The following is a 20,487-nucleotide window of genomic DNA, read 5'->3' on the forward strand; positions in this document are numbered from 1 at the left end:
CAAGCAAGTGAGATTTTGGTAGATTCAAATAGTATCCTCCCAGTTATAATGAATGTTCATTTATATCTTAAGTTTCTAGTGATATCACGTCTAGCCCATCAATATATGATTTAAATAACCCATAGCTTTTAAATGAATTACAGCTATTGGTTCATAAGTGAGTAGATTTTGCGAAATTAATAGTGATCAACTGTGTAATGTGTGCAGTTTTTTTTTATTGGAATTAAAATCACTCCGAGGGACAATTTCTTGGCATGGAAGACGAGTTTAAGTTTTGTTTTGCAATTTAAAAAAAAAAATTGTTTATTGCTTTTGCTATTAAATTTAGTAACTAAAAGGTAATCTGTTAATTCCACTTGTTCAATTTGCAAAATTTTAAAATGTTAGGGTATATGTTTACGCTTATTTACTTTTACCATAATCCATTATATTCAATGACCCAATTAAAGGAGTGTTTGGCGCAGAAGGCATTAAAGTGTTGAGGGACATAGATGGAAAAAGTTGAGTTGAGGAAATTCCAATTATTTGTTATAAAGACAGAAAAATTGGCCCGATATTTAATTTCTGTTGGGTCTACAAAGGTCGATCCTATAATTTGAGAGAACTAGGACAGATGAGAAAAGATCGATACAAATAATTGGGGGAAAAATTTCATAACTAAATTAAAATATGCGTCATTTTTTATATTTTATTAATATTTTTAAAACATTTTATTAATAATCGTCTTTTTTTTAGACAAAAATATTCCAATGTTTAAAAAATTTAGTCAATAATTATTGAAATTTTATCACCAATTATTGAAATCAGACCAATAACTATTAAAATCTGGTTAACTGTTATTGAAATCTTGTTAAAAATTATTGAAATTTGGTCAATAGTTATTGAAAATATTATCAATAACTATTGAAATCTAATTAACTGTTATTGAAATCTAGTCGATAACTATTAAAATTTAATTAACTGTTATTAAAATCTGATTAACTGATATTAAAAACAATTAATTATGAAAAATAAAAAAGTCAACGGCTAATATTAAAAAATATTACGAAAAACGGTTACTTTCGACTATTTTCACATAATTCTATTGGCTAATTTTATAAATAAATATATAATTTTGTTGTAATATAACATTTAATAGTTTCCCTTCAACTATTTACGTTATAAAATGGATCTGATTGATCTTATTTCATTATAACGGTTATGTAAAGTTATTTTGTTGTAATATAACTAATTCAAATATCTTATTTGCTTATACCAATAAATTTTAGAGACAATTAATTCAATAGTTTAATAGGTCAAAATTTATTTTATTAAGAAAATAATCCACCAAATCAAAGTAAATTAAATTAATTGTTTTAGTTAATCCAATTCACTTTGGCTTTGTGAATTATTATTTTAATAAAATAATTTTTTTTATTAAAATAAAAAAAAACTAAGGGATTAATTAATTTCGACAAATTCTTCTAATTGGTATAGACATTTGAAACTGTTCTTTAGAAATTTCATGAAAGACTAATCATGAAGCTTTCTCTCTCCAACAGAGCAATAAAACCGTCATGCTCTAAGAGATCATACAATACATTTTGTACATTGGTTTCTCAAAAAATGTTAAAACACATATTAAAAGTTAATTTTAATTTATTTTTTAATCAGTAAAGAAACACATTAATTAAAATTTAAACAATTAAAAATAAAGATATTGTAGTTTTTATCCCACAGGATCGTCTATCACTATAGATGGATAAAAAAAATTAAAAAAAGGTTAGAAGGTAAAAAAAAAAAAAAATTTGATATAAATATAAATAAATAAATTTAGGGTCCTGGTAATCAATAATTTGCAGATTTCGTTAGGAAAACATTAAAGAAAAGAAGGCATACTTCACTTTGCGAAATATATTCGCCTTAAAATTAAACAATGCGTTACACACACGCGCGCAAGTCTTGGAAAAATTTACACTTACATCTAATATAAGCTATATTTATTTCGGACGGAAGTCCATAAATAAGACCCATAATCAAGTTGATATTGACGTCACAGCTTAATAATGATCAAACCTGTAATATATCAGGCACACCCTTTTGGGATCAACAAGAGTAGTGATCAAGAATGGCATTTCAGACACTCAGCAGCGGATCTCAGGCAGTCCGATAAATAATTCAGTCTCCACTTCTTCCTTGCTGTAGCTTCTTTTGTGGCAATTATTATTTACTTCTTTCTCTTTATTCATGATTAATGGCTGCCACGAAGATTTAGCTCCAAAACACTATTTGAAAAGAAACGCAACAAGATTTAGCTCCAACACACACTATTTGAAAAAGCGCATTAATTTTCCAATTTAAGGACTTTGTCATGCATGTAGTATAATATTTTGAACTTATACGAGATCTCCTTAATTCTTTTTCTTTTTCTCACAACTTGATCACAATTAGCAGTTTTTGGTTTGTGACAATCTATATGTCTAGACTTAACATGCAAAAGAAATTGCCCACATTTTTCTTAGTTAATTATAGGAGACGTTATCAAATTAGATTAATGATTGAATCATAACATTTATTGTGACGTAATTTCCCTTTCTTCTTTAGAAGGCTCAAGAAACGTTCCAAATAATACTAATTAATGACCCGTATCAAGATCGTAAGGATGTATGCAGATAGTCAAACTAGAAGACAAAGTTTACCTCTTTACGTAATTTTGCATTCTGTTCCAGAAGATAGTCCTCCTGGATTGAGGAAACAAAATATGTAAAACTGCTTCTGGAATTAGTTAGTTAGAAAAAAAAAAAAAAAAAAAAAAAAAAAAAAAAAAAAAAAACTCTACCTTGGCTTTTAGTTGGTCAAACTGCTTCCGGAATAGCGTCTCCTGGTAGACAGATATATTCAGTAACAAATTAATCCAAATTTAATTGTAATTGCATTGTTAATTAACCAAGTATGTGCCATTGCCAAAGATTACTGTCCATATTTAATATTATAAATATGTATATATATTGTATGTAATACCTTTTTTGCTCTTATAGTGTGTAAGCTATGTTCTAACTTGCTATCAATCTGTTGTAGCTCTTCATAAGAACATCCATTTAAGTCACGCCCTAAAAGCTTCCTATGACATGTGAAAAATCAATTCCAGGTTCAGAGAATAATTAATAACATTGTCCTGTGTTAAATTTTATATCGTGCTCATATACATGTTAAAAATAAGATTGTCATCCAATTACCGCTTAGCAATTTCAAGGTGCTCAATCTTCTTGGCTAGTTTTGCAGACTCAGCCTTCAGGTGCTGATGAAATCAAAAACCATCCACGCATTAAATATTGAAACGAGTTTATAATATCGTCTAAATATTTCGAATTCATATTGCAACATTATATATTGAAACGAGTTTATAATAGTGAATATAATTACTCACCTGCATGTATTCTTCATCTTCAGGCGCAGAGGCCTTTGGTTGTTCACGCTGTTCTTTTGGGAGTTTTTGGTACCGTTCGATAATCGTCTTCATACTGAAACCATCCAAAACAAAAACAGTTTAGATGTACAATTAACTTTTATACAAGTTAAAATGATCGTCCACTGAATAGAAATTCATTTATCTAGCGAAATCATTATTAGCTGAGATGTAACTCATTCAGTATAACACGTGCATGAATAGCTATAGCAACTACTGATTTCCAAATTTGATATATGCATGCAATATTAATAGTTAGAAATAAGTGATTTCATAAATATTTGTATTTGGTCGTGTTGCAACGTTTCTAAATCATCTGTAAAGAATTTAGGTCAATCGATAACCTATAAAAGTCATAGCTTCGTAGAGGAACAACATGCAATTGTTCCTACAGTACAAGAGCGAATTATACATCATTTTGTGAGTGGTATATTACTTACGCTATGAACAAACATAGATTGCGATAAGCGCACAAAGTTACCTACTTCTATCCGTTTTGTATTTTTACAATGTCTTTTTATGTTTTCACAATTATTTAAATTTATTAATCGTGACTTGATAGCCTAAATAAAAATCATATGTGTGAAACACTTTTGATGTTTTGACACTTAAGCTTTTTTATGAAACGTCTATTCATGACCTTAACCAACCCTTTATGATATCTAGCTTAAGGAACCTTTAAAGCACATATAAGATCAAGTTACAATGGTCACATGAGAATCGATCTTACGTCAAAGTGGTTATAGATTTCTAGGCTATATTCATGAGCTCTTCAATTTGATTGTTAAAGCCTAGTTCTACCTAGCATAAAACTTGTTTAGGGAGTTTGATGTATAATCACCGATGATGAGTGTTATAATTAAGTCATCTCATGGTGATTTGGTTGTGCACACTTTTATCACTAGGAGTCGATTACTTACTACCAAACATTTTGTCTCGAATAATGTAACAACAATCTTTACATCGAGACATGAATCAATTTGAATGATCGATGATATATCATGTAGGAAATGACTATTGATGGAGATTTTTTTACTCCAATTAATTGTTTTGATAACATCAAGAGTTTAGTTTAGGTTTCTAGAATCAACAAAGCGTGCAAATAAAATATTAAAGAGCTTTTTTCTAAACTTCATTCGTGTTTATTTGGCTTTGAGTTATTCAATACACAAGCTGATTATATATACTTAAAACTAATGGTTATTTTTTATTCTCACATTAATTAGCTTTTATTGACTATAATACTTCTAAGTTTAGGAGAAATTGTTTTTTTTTATTGAATATTTAATTAATTATGTGTTGATTAGATATATGTACCACATGATTTTTTTTTATAATCGTGGTCTTCGAGTTTGACACAACTAAAATCCACGAAAGACTTTGGCATTATCGATCGATAGAATATTTCAGTGACTTCAATTGTTGTGTTTAGAGAGAATCGAGCAAGTGACTAATAAGGTCCCAATAATCGCCTTTATCCGAGCCCTTTAGGGTTAGCATGAATCTTATTTTAGATAGGCTTTAAAATATGTCTTAAAATTAATTTGAAGGTAAAATAAACCTAGTAGGCATGCTATGGCCATCATTATAACAAGTATGACTCGTTTAAGCCTTCAAAGTATAGGTACATGCAAACTCAGATGACAAAGGATCATGAAGGCATAAAAGACGTTATATGATACGGACTAGAATGCCTAAAAGGGTTTTTATACATTAAATTTTCACCTAAATAGAGTCTCCTGTGTCGTATAAGCTTGTAACCGTACTTTCACTTGTTCCAATGCATCACTCTAATCTTCCTCACAAACTATGATTTATTATAAGATCTCGTTATCAGCAGATATCGAAGACGACCTAATCGACAATCGATTAGCTTGCTGAATCAGGACTCTCTCTTATAACAAAATCTTGTAACGCTTTTATTATCAAGCTAGACAGGATTAGATATCATACTTCGTTCTACTTAAACTGATAATTCAATTTTTGTAACTTGCTTACATGGTATCACATTATTGTGACTTTATTTTAACCCCATGATGGGACTCCAACATTATTAACACTGTAATTGGATGTATTAAAGTGTACTGTGTATAGAATCTATCACAAAGAAAAAGAGTGAGAGGAAGGAAAAGTACCACAAAGACCTTGGACTAAATCCAAAAATCACAGGAGATCACTGAATTAGATTCTGGGGGTACTTAATCAACAAGCAAGAGAGATAAGGTTTTTTTTTTTTTTTTTTAGAGAAAGATAAGGTTTAATTTATGACTAATGTTTACGGAATTAAACAACATTTAGTAATAAAGTAATTTAAATAAGTGTTTGATTTTAAAAAATAAACCACTATTCTCAAATTTTATTAGATTATGAGAAAAAAAACAAATAAACTATTTTAAATGAATCAACAAAACAAAAAAGGAAGAAAAAAGTACCTAGAGAGTTGGAAACTAACATCATATTATGCACTTGAGTACTACTATATATAATGCATAAATATATCTACAATGGAAATCCCTTGGAAATATCATGATATATTTTCATTCCAACTAGACTTTTAAAGCTCAAAATGTAATTGAATTATTACGTAAGGGATATTTTAGTTTTAAGTTTTAACACTACTTCATTAGTCTGGTCAGAGCATGACCATATATAAGCCCTCTCGTATCAGTGAAAAAAAAACTCTAATAAGATTTAAAATAAATTTCCGATACATTTTCATATAAACATATTTTTATCTTCTTCCTTCAAAAAATTACGAAATATTAATTCATTGTCACTCATCAATTAATCTGATGAAAAATAACAAGTCCAAAGAAAATCTTGGTATCGTCCAAGTCAAATTTGAGGTCAACTTCCCTTTTCAAAATGTTATTAAATCTCAATTTTCACTAAATGTTATTCTATTGAATGATATACTCAAAGATTTATGTCTCAACCAAAAGCAGCTTCAAGTTCAAATCCAACAGTATACATTGAGATACCAGCTAGATATATAACCTTTAAAATAGAGTATAGACGATATATAAGCATGTGAATAGTAATACTACATACTCTACATCCTAGAATCCACGTACTATATGTATAATTCGTACGGGGAAAGATTCTTATAAAATTCACGTTATTATTATTTTTTTTATGTATCGTAGAATCCACGTTTAAATGAATTAAATTGTGAATTTGACTCGCATTGAAGTTGGGAAGAAAGTAAAACAGAGAGAGAGTTTTTACCAAATATATCATATACCTTTCATGTATATATATGACATCATGACTAGATTCCCACTATAGTGAAAAATGATACGTCATTGCTAATATGTAATAACACACATATTCACAAACGAATACAAATAGTGCTACTGGTGGCAATTGTACCAGTCGATTCTTTTATCATCTTTTGATATTATATAAATTTAAACGGGTTAACTAAATTCACATTACATTATATAATCACTTTTCATAGCAAAACACTAATTAATAGAGAACTAATTTGATGTTTAAACTTGTCTTTACTATCAATTTGTGTTGAAACATATATGCATATCAAATTGCACTATAGTTCGTATTTTTATCTAACCAAGCAAGCAATCATAACGATGACCATGTAAATGAGAAACATAAAACAGTAAAGGGAAAAGAACATACTCGGTGCTTGAGAACTCATAGAGCTTGCCTCGCTGAGAAAAGATCATAACACCCACTTGAGCATCACAAAGAACTGAGAGCTCGTGAGCTTTTTTCAGTAACCCATTTCGTCTCTTCGAGAAAGTGACTTGCCTATTTGTTGGGTTCTCAATCTTTCTCATCTGAATTTTTCCTCTCACCATATTGTTGGCCTCTCCTATAAATAGATCTATAAAAAAAAAAAAAAAAACACCGTATAAATTAATAGCTAGTAATAACAGTCTCTTACAATGAACCTGATAGAAAAAGAAGATCTCAGCATCAAAATTGATAAATAACAAAAAAAAAAAAAACATAAATATATTTGAAGGATATAATCCAAAAACAAGGGGGTTTACCTAATAGAAAGAATCGTTGAACTTGAGCTTTGAAGATACGTACGGTCAAACTTGACAAGAACAAGGGTAAATCGGAATAAAAAAATCTGGACGGAAAACGATACAAAACTGGTTCTACTCTTTTTTTTTTCTTTTCTTTTCTCTTTGTTAAAGTAAGATACCAAACTATAAGGGGGTTCTTGATTAATAAGCGGAAATAAGATAGAAATGGAAATGAAACAAAAATATATCAAGAAACCGAAACCCTAGAAAATCTCAGAAAGCTGAGAGAAGATGGAGTTTTTTTTTTTCCTCCTTGAATGGATTCTTTGTTCTCAGAGACTCACTCACACCACATAGTCTTCCATTTTTTTTCCTTACCTTATTCATACAAGCCATTCCATTATTCCCTTTGTCTATCGCTGTCAAACATTTTTTAACCCCACCCAAAAAAAGAAAAAACGCAATAATTGGGAAGAAGAAAATATAATAATATATTTTGAACAAACCAAAACAAAACACTGCAAGAGAAAAGGGAAAGAAATCGCATTTATAATGGCTTCCTAACCCTCATTGCTTTATCTTGTTTTGGTAAGACTGAGAAAGACTTCTGGGATATATAAGCTGAAGAAGAGAGAGACGATTGATTTACAACTCATTAAAAAATAAAATTTGGGAAAGTGTGTGTCCAAAGGTTGGGAAATTTTATTTTTAAAAGGTAGTAAGTTTTAATTTGACAAATATGTATATTATGAAAAAAAAAAAAAAAAAAAATGCTCTCAATACACTACAAATTCTTAAAATGTGTTATTCGATCTTTTGATGTGTCTTGCGATTTTCTATATTGTGACATGCGACCTTCTTTTGTATCTTATTAAGATTTGAAAACTTTAAATTTAAAAAATTTGATGTGAAGGACGTTTTTGTTAAATTGCACATATTTTCTAAATTAAAATGTTTTTCTAAATTTTCCTAAAAAAATATATACACGTATTTAACTAGTATTTTAAAAAATGAAAATGAAGTTTTTAAAATAATTAATTTTTTTATTCTTTTAAAAATTATACCTGATATATGTCTGTGAGTGGGTCATATAAGGTTAGAAGAAAGTTAGAAAGAGAAAAGAGAAATTGCTTCATTTATCATCAATTTCATAACATTTTCTCATTTTCCATCATAAGACTAATTTGACCTAAAATGTCACTATCTATGTCAACAATATTGACATCTATTTTTTCGCCTTCACTATTAGATGTCAATATTATTGATATAGATGGTAGTATTTTGATAGAAAATATGAAAATGTTATGAAATTGATGACAAATGAGATGATTTATCAATGAAAATAGTGATAATAGAACCAATTGGTCTGTAAAAGAGATAAATATTTATATTTATTTTCAACGGAGAAAATAATGAATAATTGTTTTTTTAAACATGTCAACAAACATCGTACAAAGAATTGATTGATAAACCAATGTGTGACTGACAACGCAAGAGCGTTTGTCAGGAAATAATAGAAAAGTCCAACGCAATTGAACCGACCGTACGTGCGTCACGTGGGTTTCCTTGTGTGGCGAGTCAACTGACTCAGCTTCTATTTACTTTTCTCATATTATTTAGCTCAACGAACTAAATATTCTTTGTTGTTTTCAGATAAATAAAAATATGTGTTTATTTATTGCGTTAGTAAACTAAAAAAATTAGAAAAAAAAATAATAATAATAACCCTTCACTTTTCACTATTTTGCAGTATAATTGTATATCAAGGATTGTAATACCCCATCTTGCACTAATACCGCGCATCTAATTTGAAGGTATTTCGCGGTATTTGACAAACGTTCGAAATATCTCATACAAAATGATAAATTGCATTTTTCGAGATATACAGCAAAAAAAAGTATCCCGTGAGATATTTGTACAACAAATAAATTTTAAAAAAAATACTTTTCAATTTTCATGCATACATTAAAAATCAAACATAAATTTGAACATAGAGTTTTCACATAGAGCTTTTATACATACTAATAAATACCTCGTCCTGCGAGATATTTAAAATCTTGATAATTATACATATTAATATGTTAATTTTTTTGGAAGTTATTATAAATTAAAATTATGATAAGCTATTAAGTAATTAAATAAAAGTTACACTATGTATTATATAAAAATCCAAATTAAATTAATTACATAAAATAAAACTTACATTTACTTTTATTTTCTTAATAATAAAAAAGGAAATTACATGACACTTGCAAAAAAAAAAAAAAATTGCCCAACAGATAGATATATTTATATATAATGTTTTACAGAATGTATTTTACTACTTATATTAAATTGATATATATATATATACACACACACACTGTGTTGACAAAAAAGAGTAAAGTAATTTCTCTTTACAATATTCAATATCGTTAACGTGTATTCGTAAAGAATTGTTGGCACTTATGTTTAAATTTATAATAAAAAAAAATTCCTACATGGAAAGCAAAATGTACTTCTTAATAATAAAACACCTATAAATAGCTTTAAGTGTTTTTCGATCACAAAAGTAATTAGGCTTATTTTTTTTTTTAGTAAATGAGCCTTGCTGAAGGGCCCAAAAAATTCAGTTGAAATTTTTATCTAGTTTGGGCTAATAATGCGAGATTTTCGGCGAAATTTAAGTAACTCGCGAAATATTCACATCTCTCTCCCGTACCTGTGTGAGAAACGAGAACTCGCGCGAGATTTCAATCCTTGTGCAGGAACGTATTCTCGCAAGTTAAAAAGTTAAAATCTTGTAGTGGCCATGAGTTTTATCTCAAGGATTCTTAACATTGGATATTAGGTTGCATTTCCTTTGTAGAATATACAAGTATGTATTGTCAACTTTTTATCTTGGGGACGATCCAAATATGGAAAACTCTCGGTGCAAATTAAATCTCTCTTCAATAAGATCGAGTTGCTTAGAGACGGACGCCACACATGCAACCAATGTCACACATATTCACCGCTTGAGTGCTAAAATTGAAAAATTCCTATCAGCCGAGGAGATCCAATGGAAGTAGCGTACTTGGTTGGTATAGTTATCTCACATGGATAAAAAATACAAAAAAAAAAAAAAAAGTTCATTCACACGCAAACCATCGATGGAAAAACAACACCATCAAGACTGGGCCATCGTCAGGGACCAAGTCACTATTGTGTGCCTCGAGTTTGCAACAATGGAGCAGATATTTCGGCTTGGAATATATAGAAGGGTCATCGCACTGATTCCTCAGGTGAAAAATACGGCCAATTAGGTCGAGGATTTTAGATCTATTGCACTTTGCAATGTCTTATACAAATAAACGATAACATTTTGCTTGGATTCGAGTGTAATCACTGGTTGCGTGCCCGAAAAAAGGGAAAAACATGATATTGCGTCTTGAAGCTAGACATGAGCAAGGCATATGACCGCATTAAGTGATCATGTCTCAGAGGAATTATGACCATGATAGGCTTTGGGCATCGCTGGATCCACCGTGTCATGAACTTTGTCTCGTCGGTCAAAGTTACGGTCTTCGTTAATTAGAAAGCTTTAGATTATTACGCGCGCTCAGCTATGAACAGTGCCGCATATGCCATATCCACAACATCAAAATCAGCCATAATAGCCTTGCCATTTCCCATTTGTTCTTCCCTGATGACATTCTTGTTTTGAGGCCTACTCGAAACCCTCTAGTCAACTCGTCAATTTTGTCGAGTGTCTCGTTCTTTCCCAACATTGAGGCAACATCTTATTATGAGCACATTCAGAATCTCACGACCACGACCACATGCATCGACTTGTATTTGGGTCTTTCGAGTGTCACGATTTCTGCTACGCGCTTGCAGCTTGGTTTCCTCTTAACGCGGTGTTTTGACGACTTCAAGGGCTGGGCAAATAAGTGTTTCTCAACGTGCAGTAAGGAAACACTTATTAAGTCACATATTTAGTCAATTCTCACCTATACTATGGGCACTTTCAAGATTCCTCTCGAAATCTGCGAAGCGATCGAGAGGCGCTATGCGTTAGGTGTTGTTATTGCACGCAAAAACTTCATTGGGCTAAATGGGTTAGGCTGTGCAAGTCTACACAATAGGAGGGCTTGGTTTTCGCAGACTTCGCGAATTTAATCAAGCTCTCCTAACAAAGCAAGTCTAGAGACTCACCTCTGTTTCGACCTCCCTAGCAGCGTGGGTCTTAGGCGTCAAGTACTACGTATCCCAACATAAATATTCTCAAAGCGTGCTCGAAACATGTGACATCATATGTGTGGCAAAGTCTCATGTGAGGTCAAGATCTACTTGACGCAAGTTGACGACGGAGAGTGGGGACGGGCAACAAGATTTCAGTCTACCATGATTGTTGGATTCCTTCATATTGAGTTTCATGATTCAATCTCTTCAGCACCGGCTGCTGACCACGAAGGTGAAAGACCACATCACTTCGACGGGTAATTGAGATGTTCGTCTCATTAAATAATTTTTTTTTTTCTGTTCGAAGCGGAGCTGATCCTCGGTCTTCCTCAGCCTCTTAAAGAACAAAAAGACAAGATCGCCTGGCACCTTGACGCCAAGGGGGTCTCTCCACGGTCAGAAGTGGCTATTATGCATTGACATTTCATTTTTTTTTACTTTGTAGATATATATTTTTTAAAATTTTAGTGTCTAAGAAATGTATAGAGAAAGAGATAAGAAAAAAAAGGTATTTCACATTCTCACACATCAATGTGTATGTTGTATCGGTGATAAGTTTTCATATAAGAAAGAATCTTATTTGTTTTTGCTCTTAGAAAATATCATATTTTTGGTTTCATTTTCTTGATAAAACATTTGATATTTTTTCTGGCATTTGGTTGAGAAATTGATGATTTTTTTTAAACAGTACTATCTCAACTATATTACAAATATCAAAATTTCATAGAATCAATTAAACGGTGACACAAGTTGAGGAAAAAATAAACGGTGACACAAGTTGAGGAAAAAATAAACGGTGACACAAAAGCAGGTATCCAAAAACTGGTGAGAAAACATATTTACTAACAATGTAACTAAGTTATCGAAATTGAGATTTGCTAAATAACTAATTTTTTTGTATATTTTAAAAAATATAGCCATTATAGTGATGTGGAATTGTTTGGATGTTATAAACATTTTATTTTTGAAATTATGTTCTGAAAAATCGCCTCTGCTCTCTCTCTTTCTCTCCGACCTAACATCGCCGGAAGCATAGAAAACCCCTTCTCTCTCTTCCCCGGTCCTCTCTCTCTGTTCTTCGGTACTCTCTCTCTCTCTCTCTCTCTCTCTCTCTCTCTCTCTCCGATGCAGCCAGTCGCCGTTGCTGTTTCGCCCCGGTATGTTTTGTTTTTTTTTTTCAAGAATTAAAAAAAAAAAATTGAACCCTAAATACTGTATTCATTTATACGATTTTTTTAATCAGAAAGATAATAATATCTCCAAAAAATTTTAAATATATTATTTTCAAATTTAAATATTTATGAACATGTTTTTATATATATTTTTTAGATTAAAATATATTAATGATGGTTGAAAGTGAAGTCATATTGCCTGTATTAATGATACGACAAAACTTGCGGAATCTGTAATTTTTTTTTCCATAAAGAAACGTGGGACAGTATTTGGTTTGGTGGTTGAAAGAAGTATATGCATGATCATATGGTCTAAAAAATGACACGCGAAAGACGATGTGAATGAAATAAATATCACTTTTTAACGAAGGAAAAGATGTTTCCTCGTTTATGTTTTTTTTTCTTTATTATTTTATTTTATTTTATTTATGAATCTATTAAGGGCCCCCACTGGTTGATGGACACATCACAAATTGCTTCCACAAGAAAACTTCACAAAAAAGCAAAGATTCCTCACCCATACGAAGACACGGAATTTCCTATTCAAATTGAAAAATCCAAAACCCATATGTAATGCATATTGTTTGTCACGTATTTCATGCAGCATCGCAATCAATTAAGGGACCAATTAAAAATGTTGATGAGTGAAACATGATTGGAAATTTGAAATTGTGTGATGTTATAAGCGGAATAATTGTTGTTACGTTAGATCGATAAAAGTTTTCATTTTCTTCCCCTTTTTTTCCAGTATTATAGAGAAAATTGATTCACATATTTTACCAGTCGAAATTGTAAACAAGATAAGAGTAAAACTTCAATTTCGTAAAAGATGTTTAATTCACAAAAGACACACTACAACTATATGCCCGACGTGAAAAATCGTGTATAATTTTAAATTTTAGACACGATAATTATTTTGGACATAGATTGTCGAGTAAAACCTCTTCGACTCTAAATCTCGCGTATAGCTTCTAAACTTCATAATAATAAGTCAATTATAAGGATATTCTGTCCTTATACTCGTTTTTTTTTCTTTGAACTCTCTTTAACATTTTTTTGATTTTGCACTCTTAGTATCTATCTCGCAGTTTCATTCCTCTCTCTCTCTCTCTGGTTTGTTGAATGGCTAGTGAAAAGGATATCGACGAGGGGTAGGAGGAGATTTCAGAACAAAAATTAAAGAAGCAAAATTGGAGTTCAAACTCTTAACAACTCGCTCCTTTATTTTTCACTCGCCAATTTTTTTCTCCATGTAAGTCTCACCTTCTGGTTTTTCATTTTAATCAAAACTATAAACAATATATAGAATTAATTCATTTTTTACCTCCTGAACTCGTACCTCGATTTCATTTCACCCGATGGACTCGGGATTGTTGCAGAACTAATCTCAGAACTTAGACACGTGTTACAACTTGCCACTTCCGTCAGTATTTGGACGTTAAGTTTAACTTTTTGATGACGTTGCAAGATTTTAAAGGGTATAAGAGTATTTTTTATTATTCTAAATACTTTTAATATTTAAATATTATTATCAGATATATTAATTGTTATTAAATAATTTAATATTTTTATTATTCTCTCTCTCTCTCTCTCCTTTCTTCTCTGCATTTTTCTTCTCTTAATAAAATGAAAAAGCAAATCATGAAGATAAAAACGTACAAGTAGCTTATGTGAACTTCAAACTCGCACCACCAGATAAACATTCAATAAAAATAATTAACACAAAAAAAAATTATGAAATTTCCAAGCTCAAGAAACAGGAAAAAAAAACCTCGGCGAAATAAAAAAAAAAATCTTCAACTCTATACAAGATCTAAGTTACAGAATGTGCACAAGTAAGAAAATCAGCTTGTGGATGAAGAAACCCAAACCCGGCCACCTCTTTGTCGACTCTTTCTTTGTCTTCTTCGAGCTCGGATCGATGAGGTTTTCGAGGGACTTTACCTTTCTGTCTCGAGTCTTACCCGCCTATTTCAGAAGTTCTCCGAGCCTTCTCTTCTCGTCTTCGAAATCCAGGTTTGCCGTCCCGCCTTTTTCATTTTTCTCTGCAGTTTCTTACCATTTTTTTGTTTCTTTTTTCTTCCTTTCGTTGGATTGATGATACAGCCGAGGTCTGTGACTCCTTCGAAAAATGGAGGCGATATCACTGCTTCGTCGTCGAGATTGGAGATTTCTTCGTCTAATGGCAGAGAGAGAGTCAGTGTGGTTTCTAAGAACACTTCTCTGATGAATTTCTTTCAGTATGTTTGCTGATCTTAGCTCCTCTGCCTCGCTGGAGAATCCACATGTCTCATTCACCGCCTTCTTCGCGCTCAACGAGATCCTCGAACACTGGGACGAGACCGTCCCGTCCTCGAAGAACAAACCGCTTCCTTTAACCACAATCTCACAGCCTCTCACCATCGAGAAATCCGTCAAGACCAAATCCATTCAGTTCCCAGAATAACCGCGAAAAAATCGTCGTCGCCGGCAAACATCACTCGCTGGAGCCGAGAAACTAGAATGGGCCAAAGGAGACGGAGCGAGAGAGATCGACGAGTTGAGAGAGACTCTGTTGAGCGAAACTAGGTCTTGGTTTCTCAGATTCTTGGGATCGGCTTTGGATGTAGGGTTTCGTCTGGAGAAGAAAGAGAAAAGCGGGACGGGATTCCCATCACCACCGTCGCACAAAATCTCCCACCGATCTCGACTCCGGTGGTTTTTATCGGCTTTATGCGACCATGTTCCATAGCTAGCACAAGGGCAAAGCTTTTCTGCACATTACTAATCATCGGTGGACGGTACCAGCAGAGATCAGACCAAATTAGTAATAATCCCAATATACAAAAGTTTTCACAAGTTCAAAATTCAATTTTTTTAATCAAAAGAGACCCATAAATTTTTACCGGGAAACACAACCCTGGTGAACCAGGAAATAAAAAAATGCAGAGAAGAAAAGAAGAAGAAAGGAAAGAGAGAGAGAGAGAGAGAGGAGAGACAATAATAGAAATATTTATTTATTTAATAATTAATATATCTAATAACAATATTTAAATCTTAGAATAATAGAAAATACTCTTATACCCTTTAAAATATTGTCACGTCATCAAAAAGTTAAACTTAACGTCTAAATACTGACGGAAGTGGCAAGTTGTAACACGTGTTTGAGTTCTGAGATTAGTTCTGCAACATTTTCGAGTTCAGGGGGTAAAATGTAACCGAGGTACGAGTCCAGGGGGTAAAAAAAGAATTAATTCCAATCTATATTTTAAATGAAACAATAAAGTAAGTTTTTTTAAAAAATAAAACTGTAAACAATTAAAAAAAATCTAAATGAGACTGTCTTTACGGTAAAGTTAACTTCAAATATAAAAAAAAAAAAAAATTTGTTCAAGAACTTCAAATATTAAATAAAACAACTATCTACTGGCTGAAAATTCGATATATACGAGATTTAAAATATTTGGTCGTAGTCATGGAATAAGTTTTCAAAGGTGATTTTTTCACAAAAAGAGAAAGAGAGTTACGCGTTTATTTGTGGGCTAGCCCAAATACATAATTGGTCAACAAAGGCTAGTTTGCGAGCCCATTTAAAAAAAAAAGGAAAAAGAAGAAGAATAAGAAGAAAGACGAGGCAGTGAAAACAAACAAAATTTTAATGGCAGAACCAGAGACCAAAACGACGACGACGAAGAAACGGAAACAAATGGCAGGGAAAGGAGGTCCGACTTGGCCATCAATCAAACCTAAGAAAGACCTCAGAGTCAAACCTCTCAAAGATTCCGATCTCTTCACTGTATGAATTCTAATTCCATGTCTCAAACCTTGCATCTTTCTTTTGATTTGTATTCTTCGATGTTCTTATTTTGATCATTATTGGCGAATCGTTACTCGTTTTGAATTCCATGGCTGTGATCGAGAATAAATTTAAAGGAATCACAAAGTTAGAGAAATTGTAATTGTAATAATAACGGTGAAGAAAATGACTTGATTTTATGCTGTAAAGTCGATTGGTATAGAGTTCCCGAACAATTTGATCACCATGCTCTGATTTTTGATCAAATGTGAATAAAATGTAATGCTTACAAGCGTTGAAACTGTTCAGGTTCCGAACTTTCTTACCCCAGCTGAGTCAAGAGCGTTCATAAAAGCCGCGGAATCGGTCGGTTTTGCTCACCAAGGGAGTCTCGGTCCGCTTAAAGGAGAGGCTTACAGAGACAACGATCGGGTCTCCTTCAACGATCCCGCTCTCGCCGATTCCATTTGGGCCTCGGGGCTTAGCCAGCTGTTTTCCGATATAAAGATTCGGGGAAAAGTCGCTGTTGGCTTGAACCCCAATATCAGATTGTACAGGTAGATCCATTTGTGTCTTTTTTATTTTTTATTTTTTTTAATATGGTAGTATTGAAAATGGATTGGATTTTCAGGTACAAGGTCGGTCAGCGGTTTGGGAAGCACATCGATGAAAGTGTTCATCTCGGGGAAGGAAAGCGAACGCATTACACGATGCTGATATATTTAAGCGGAGGCAATGGAAGTGATTCGGCTTCAGAGCCTCTAGTGGGAGGCGAGACTGTATTCTATGGCTCAAGAAACCGCGTCGTGGCCGGGGTAATAATACTAATTTTTGTCCCTATTTTTTTTATTTTCCTTTCTTTCTCGTACTGTTTTTGGATTTGCATTTAACACTTTAAACGTGGACAAAAATATCTGCAGGTTGCTCCGGGGGAAGGGATGGCTCTTTTCCATATTCACGGGGACAAATGTATGTTACACGAAGCACTCAATGTCACCCAGGGAATCAAGTATGTTTTCCGTTCTGATGTTGTTTTCGCTTGATTGCTATATAACTATACATAGCTTGGGATGAGAAGCGAAATTCGTTTCAGAAATATACTGTCATTCTTTGTCTTAACGTAAACCTGAGTTGTATCCTAGCTATAGATTGGATTTAGTAGCGAGTGCCTACTCTTCCACTAAAAAAAAAAAAGTTATCGCCATTTATTTTGAACAATATTGTACGGAAAACAAACTGAATTATTACAAGTCCTCTTTCTCAAACACACACACAAACTCTCAAATATGCCATCTCATCACATACAACAAATATATGTATCTCTAGTTAGTTCACCACTCGGCATTTGGCTCTAACTTCACCGTTCTCAATCACCCCAACGTTCCCAAGCTTAATCATCGAAGCCGCGAACTCTGTAAAGAACAAAGACTGATCTTTCGCAAACGACTCGACTATCCACTTAGTCCCGTAATCGTTCATCAAGTTCTGGTCCGAAGAAAACACTCCCTTTTGAGCCAAGAGTCCCTTGTAGTAGGCGTTGTCGAAAACCGCGGAGGTCGAGTCCAGAAACTGGCCCGCGTTTCGATCCCTATTGGGCTTGGGGCACCGGGCCCGGAGCTGCTGGGCCAACGCGGGGTCCAACGTCGGGTCAACGTCGTGGGACCCGCTGAAGTTGCGGAGCCGGGCCTCGAAGGAGGAGCAGTGAGAGAAGCCGAGGGTGTGTCCGCCGGACAAAGCGACGAGGTCTTTGAGGCCCAACCCTCGTTTAGCGAAGCTTTGGGCGAGCTGAGACACGTTCATCGTCGGAGCCGGCAAGTTTACCGTTTCGGACGCTTTCGATACCCTTCCGTCTTTCCTTCCCTTTCGCACATTCCAGTAAGGCCCTCCGGACTAGGATAAGAGAATTTAAATGACGATGTTAACTTACGAGAGTTTTTTTTTTTTTTTTTTTTTTTTTTTTTTTTTTTTTTTTTTTTTTTTTTTTTTTCGCATCGATCTTGAATTTTAAATGATAGTTCACGTTGATCGTTCACTACTACGAACTATTTTGGCTTGCGTGGCTCCAGGGACAGAGTCAGAAATGTTAATTAGTTTTGGCTAATATGCAGTTTAGGGGGTGGGGCTATAAAAGTTAAAATCCTAGCAAAAAAATGTAAATTTTTTAGAATGCATCTACTAGTATTATAAAGAAATATTTCATAAAATTCATGGTTAGGAATAAATTATATATTTATATATATATATATATATATATATATATATATATATATATATATATATTTGACGGACTTATATTTTTATTTGTATATTTTATTATTATCACAGTTTTATTGTATTTTGTGTGGAAAATATGAATGAAAGTGAAGAGATCAGCTACGGACACCACAATTAAGAGATTAGGGATTGATTTTTGGTTTAAAGGCCAAATTGCACTCATGAAACAAGAAACCGTCCTAGGGCAAGCCAAAATAATTTGTAATTGTTACGTTTAACTTACAATTGTGACGACATCTCTAGCGGCAATGGAAAGTATGTCGGAACAAGAAACCGTCCCTGGGCAAGCCGATTCAAGCTTTGTTTTCGCGTCGTCAATGACATAAAACGACGCCAGCGAGATGTTAGGAGGGCCGTCTTTCTCCGCTTGGTTACCGGGAGTCGAGTCAAGTAACACCGACGCATCGCATCCCTAATCACATTCAAACAAATAAATAATTCTCTAATTAGATCATATGGACTAACACTTAATATTATTAGTGCGGATCGTACTAACCCTAACGAAACAATCATGAAAGAACATCCTGAGGATTCGAGCCGGGACTTTGGGATCGTGGATCGTCGCGTTGTAGACGGTCGCTAGGATGATCTTCTCGGCTTGTGGACAAGTTTGGCTATAATAATAGCTATTCAAAGCCGACTCCGATAATGGAACGACCATAGCCATTATTAGAAGCATCATACCGAGGTAAAGCATGGTTTTCGGTGTAAAGCTCACCATTTGATTTTGTTATCAATACAGTGAATAGTATTTCGATTTCTGCTGTTGATTTTTCATCCCAATTTAGCTCTCTCTATATATACGCATGTATTTCTTCAACTATGTTACGCTTTTAAGTTACTCAATAATTGAACAGGCTGTATAAATTTGACCCTTGTTCTCTAGCTACTGTGCTTTAGGATTAAGTATTCCAATCTTTGGGGCTTCGTGGATCAACAAAATATAGAACACATTTTAAAGCTTGTTATCTTGTTCACAATATTGTAAATTGAGATAAGCTGTACCAACTGAATGTTCCGAGTCAATGCATGTGTAGTAGAAAAATGTTCTGTATAAATTGTTGTCACGTATTTTTTTTTTGGGGTAATCAGAGTATTTCAAAATAAGCAAAGTCCATAAGTGTAATGTCTGTTGGCTTATCTCTATCGAAGTTGGTTTATTTATTCAAACGCGTACGTTTGGTGAGTCAGTGACGGCGAGTACACATTTTTGTATGTACTACAATTTGTTATTTAGTACGTAATTATTTTGTTAATTTGTTGTGTTTTTTAATCACGTAAACAAAAATGACCATATGAATATAATAAACAAAGGCTGGGTCGTAATTCTCATTATGCCCGTACCACAATACTAATTTATTAAAGAGGAGTTTGTCAAACCCGTTCTAAAATGGTGTTATAAAATATTATCCCGATGATTGTGTGAAAGTTTCATCACTATTATTTATTTTGTTTGCATCTTATTGGCTTTTATTTACTTGCTGTTTATATATTTAATTCATGTCCACGCTTCGTAAGATAAAGAAACATAAATTCGTTACATTTTTATACGGGTATATAACTACAAATTTGTGTACATTTTGTTACTCGTTTTTTTTTTGCTTCCTGTCTGCTTGT

The 20,487-nt window shown here is 32.9% G+C and overlaps 3 protein-coding genes across 3 annotated transcripts; 1 reads left to right on the forward strand and 2 right to left on the reverse strand.

Annotated features, from left to right (window-relative positions):
• Positions 1–1,795: 1,795 nt before the first annotated feature.
• On the reverse strand, positions 1,796–7,976 carry LOC149380039 (MADS-box protein AGL42-like). Its single transcript, XM_089602585.1, has 8 exons — positions 7,465–7,976; positions 7,088–7,295; positions 3,407–3,500; positions 3,216–3,277; positions 3,001–3,100; positions 2,819–2,860; positions 2,679–2,720; positions 1,796–2,264 (listed from the first exon to the last, which is right to left on the reverse strand). Exons 2-8 carry the CDS (start codon positions 7,267–7,269, stop codon positions 2,124–2,126), a joined length of 663 nt encoding a protein of 220 aa, XP_089458711.1. The 5' UTR covers positions 7,270–7,295; positions 7,465–7,976; the 3' UTR covers positions 1,796–2,123.
• An 8,437-nt stretch (positions 7,977–16,413) lies between these two features.
• LOC149380040 (2-oxoglutarate (2OG) and Fe(II)-dependent oxygenase superfamily protein) lies at positions 16,414–17,721 on the forward strand. Its single transcript, XM_089602950.1, has 4 exons — positions 16,414–16,596; positions 16,906–17,153; positions 17,228–17,411; positions 17,517–17,721. The coding sequence occupies exons 1-4, from the start codon at positions 16,459–16,461 to the stop codon at positions 17,637–17,639; spliced, it is 693 nt and encodes a 230-aa protein (XP_089459076.1). The 5' UTR covers positions 16,414–16,458; the 3' UTR covers positions 17,640–17,721.
• A 197-nt stretch (positions 17,722–17,918) lies between these two features.
• On the reverse strand, positions 17,919–19,918 carry LOC149380041 (Peroxidase superfamily protein). Its single transcript, XM_089602949.1, has 3 exons — positions 19,367–19,918; positions 19,094–19,282; positions 17,919–18,486 (listed from the first exon to the last, which is right to left on the reverse strand). Exons 1-3 carry the CDS (start codon positions 19,589–19,591, stop codon positions 17,923–17,925), a joined length of 978 nt encoding a protein of 325 aa, XP_089459075.1. The 5' UTR covers positions 19,592–19,918; the 3' UTR covers positions 17,919–17,922.
• Positions 19,919–20,487: the final 569 nt, after the last annotated feature.

The sequence above is a fragment of the Urtica dioica genome, chromosome 12 (assembly GCF_054948205.1).
Source record: "Urtica dioica subsp. dioica isolate 48M chromosome 12, U.dioica_male_clone48M_v1_H2, whole genome shotgun sequence".
In the NCBI taxonomy this organism is placed as follows: Eukaryota; Viridiplantae; Streptophyta; class Magnoliopsida; order Rosales; family Urticaceae; genus Urtica; species Urtica dioica.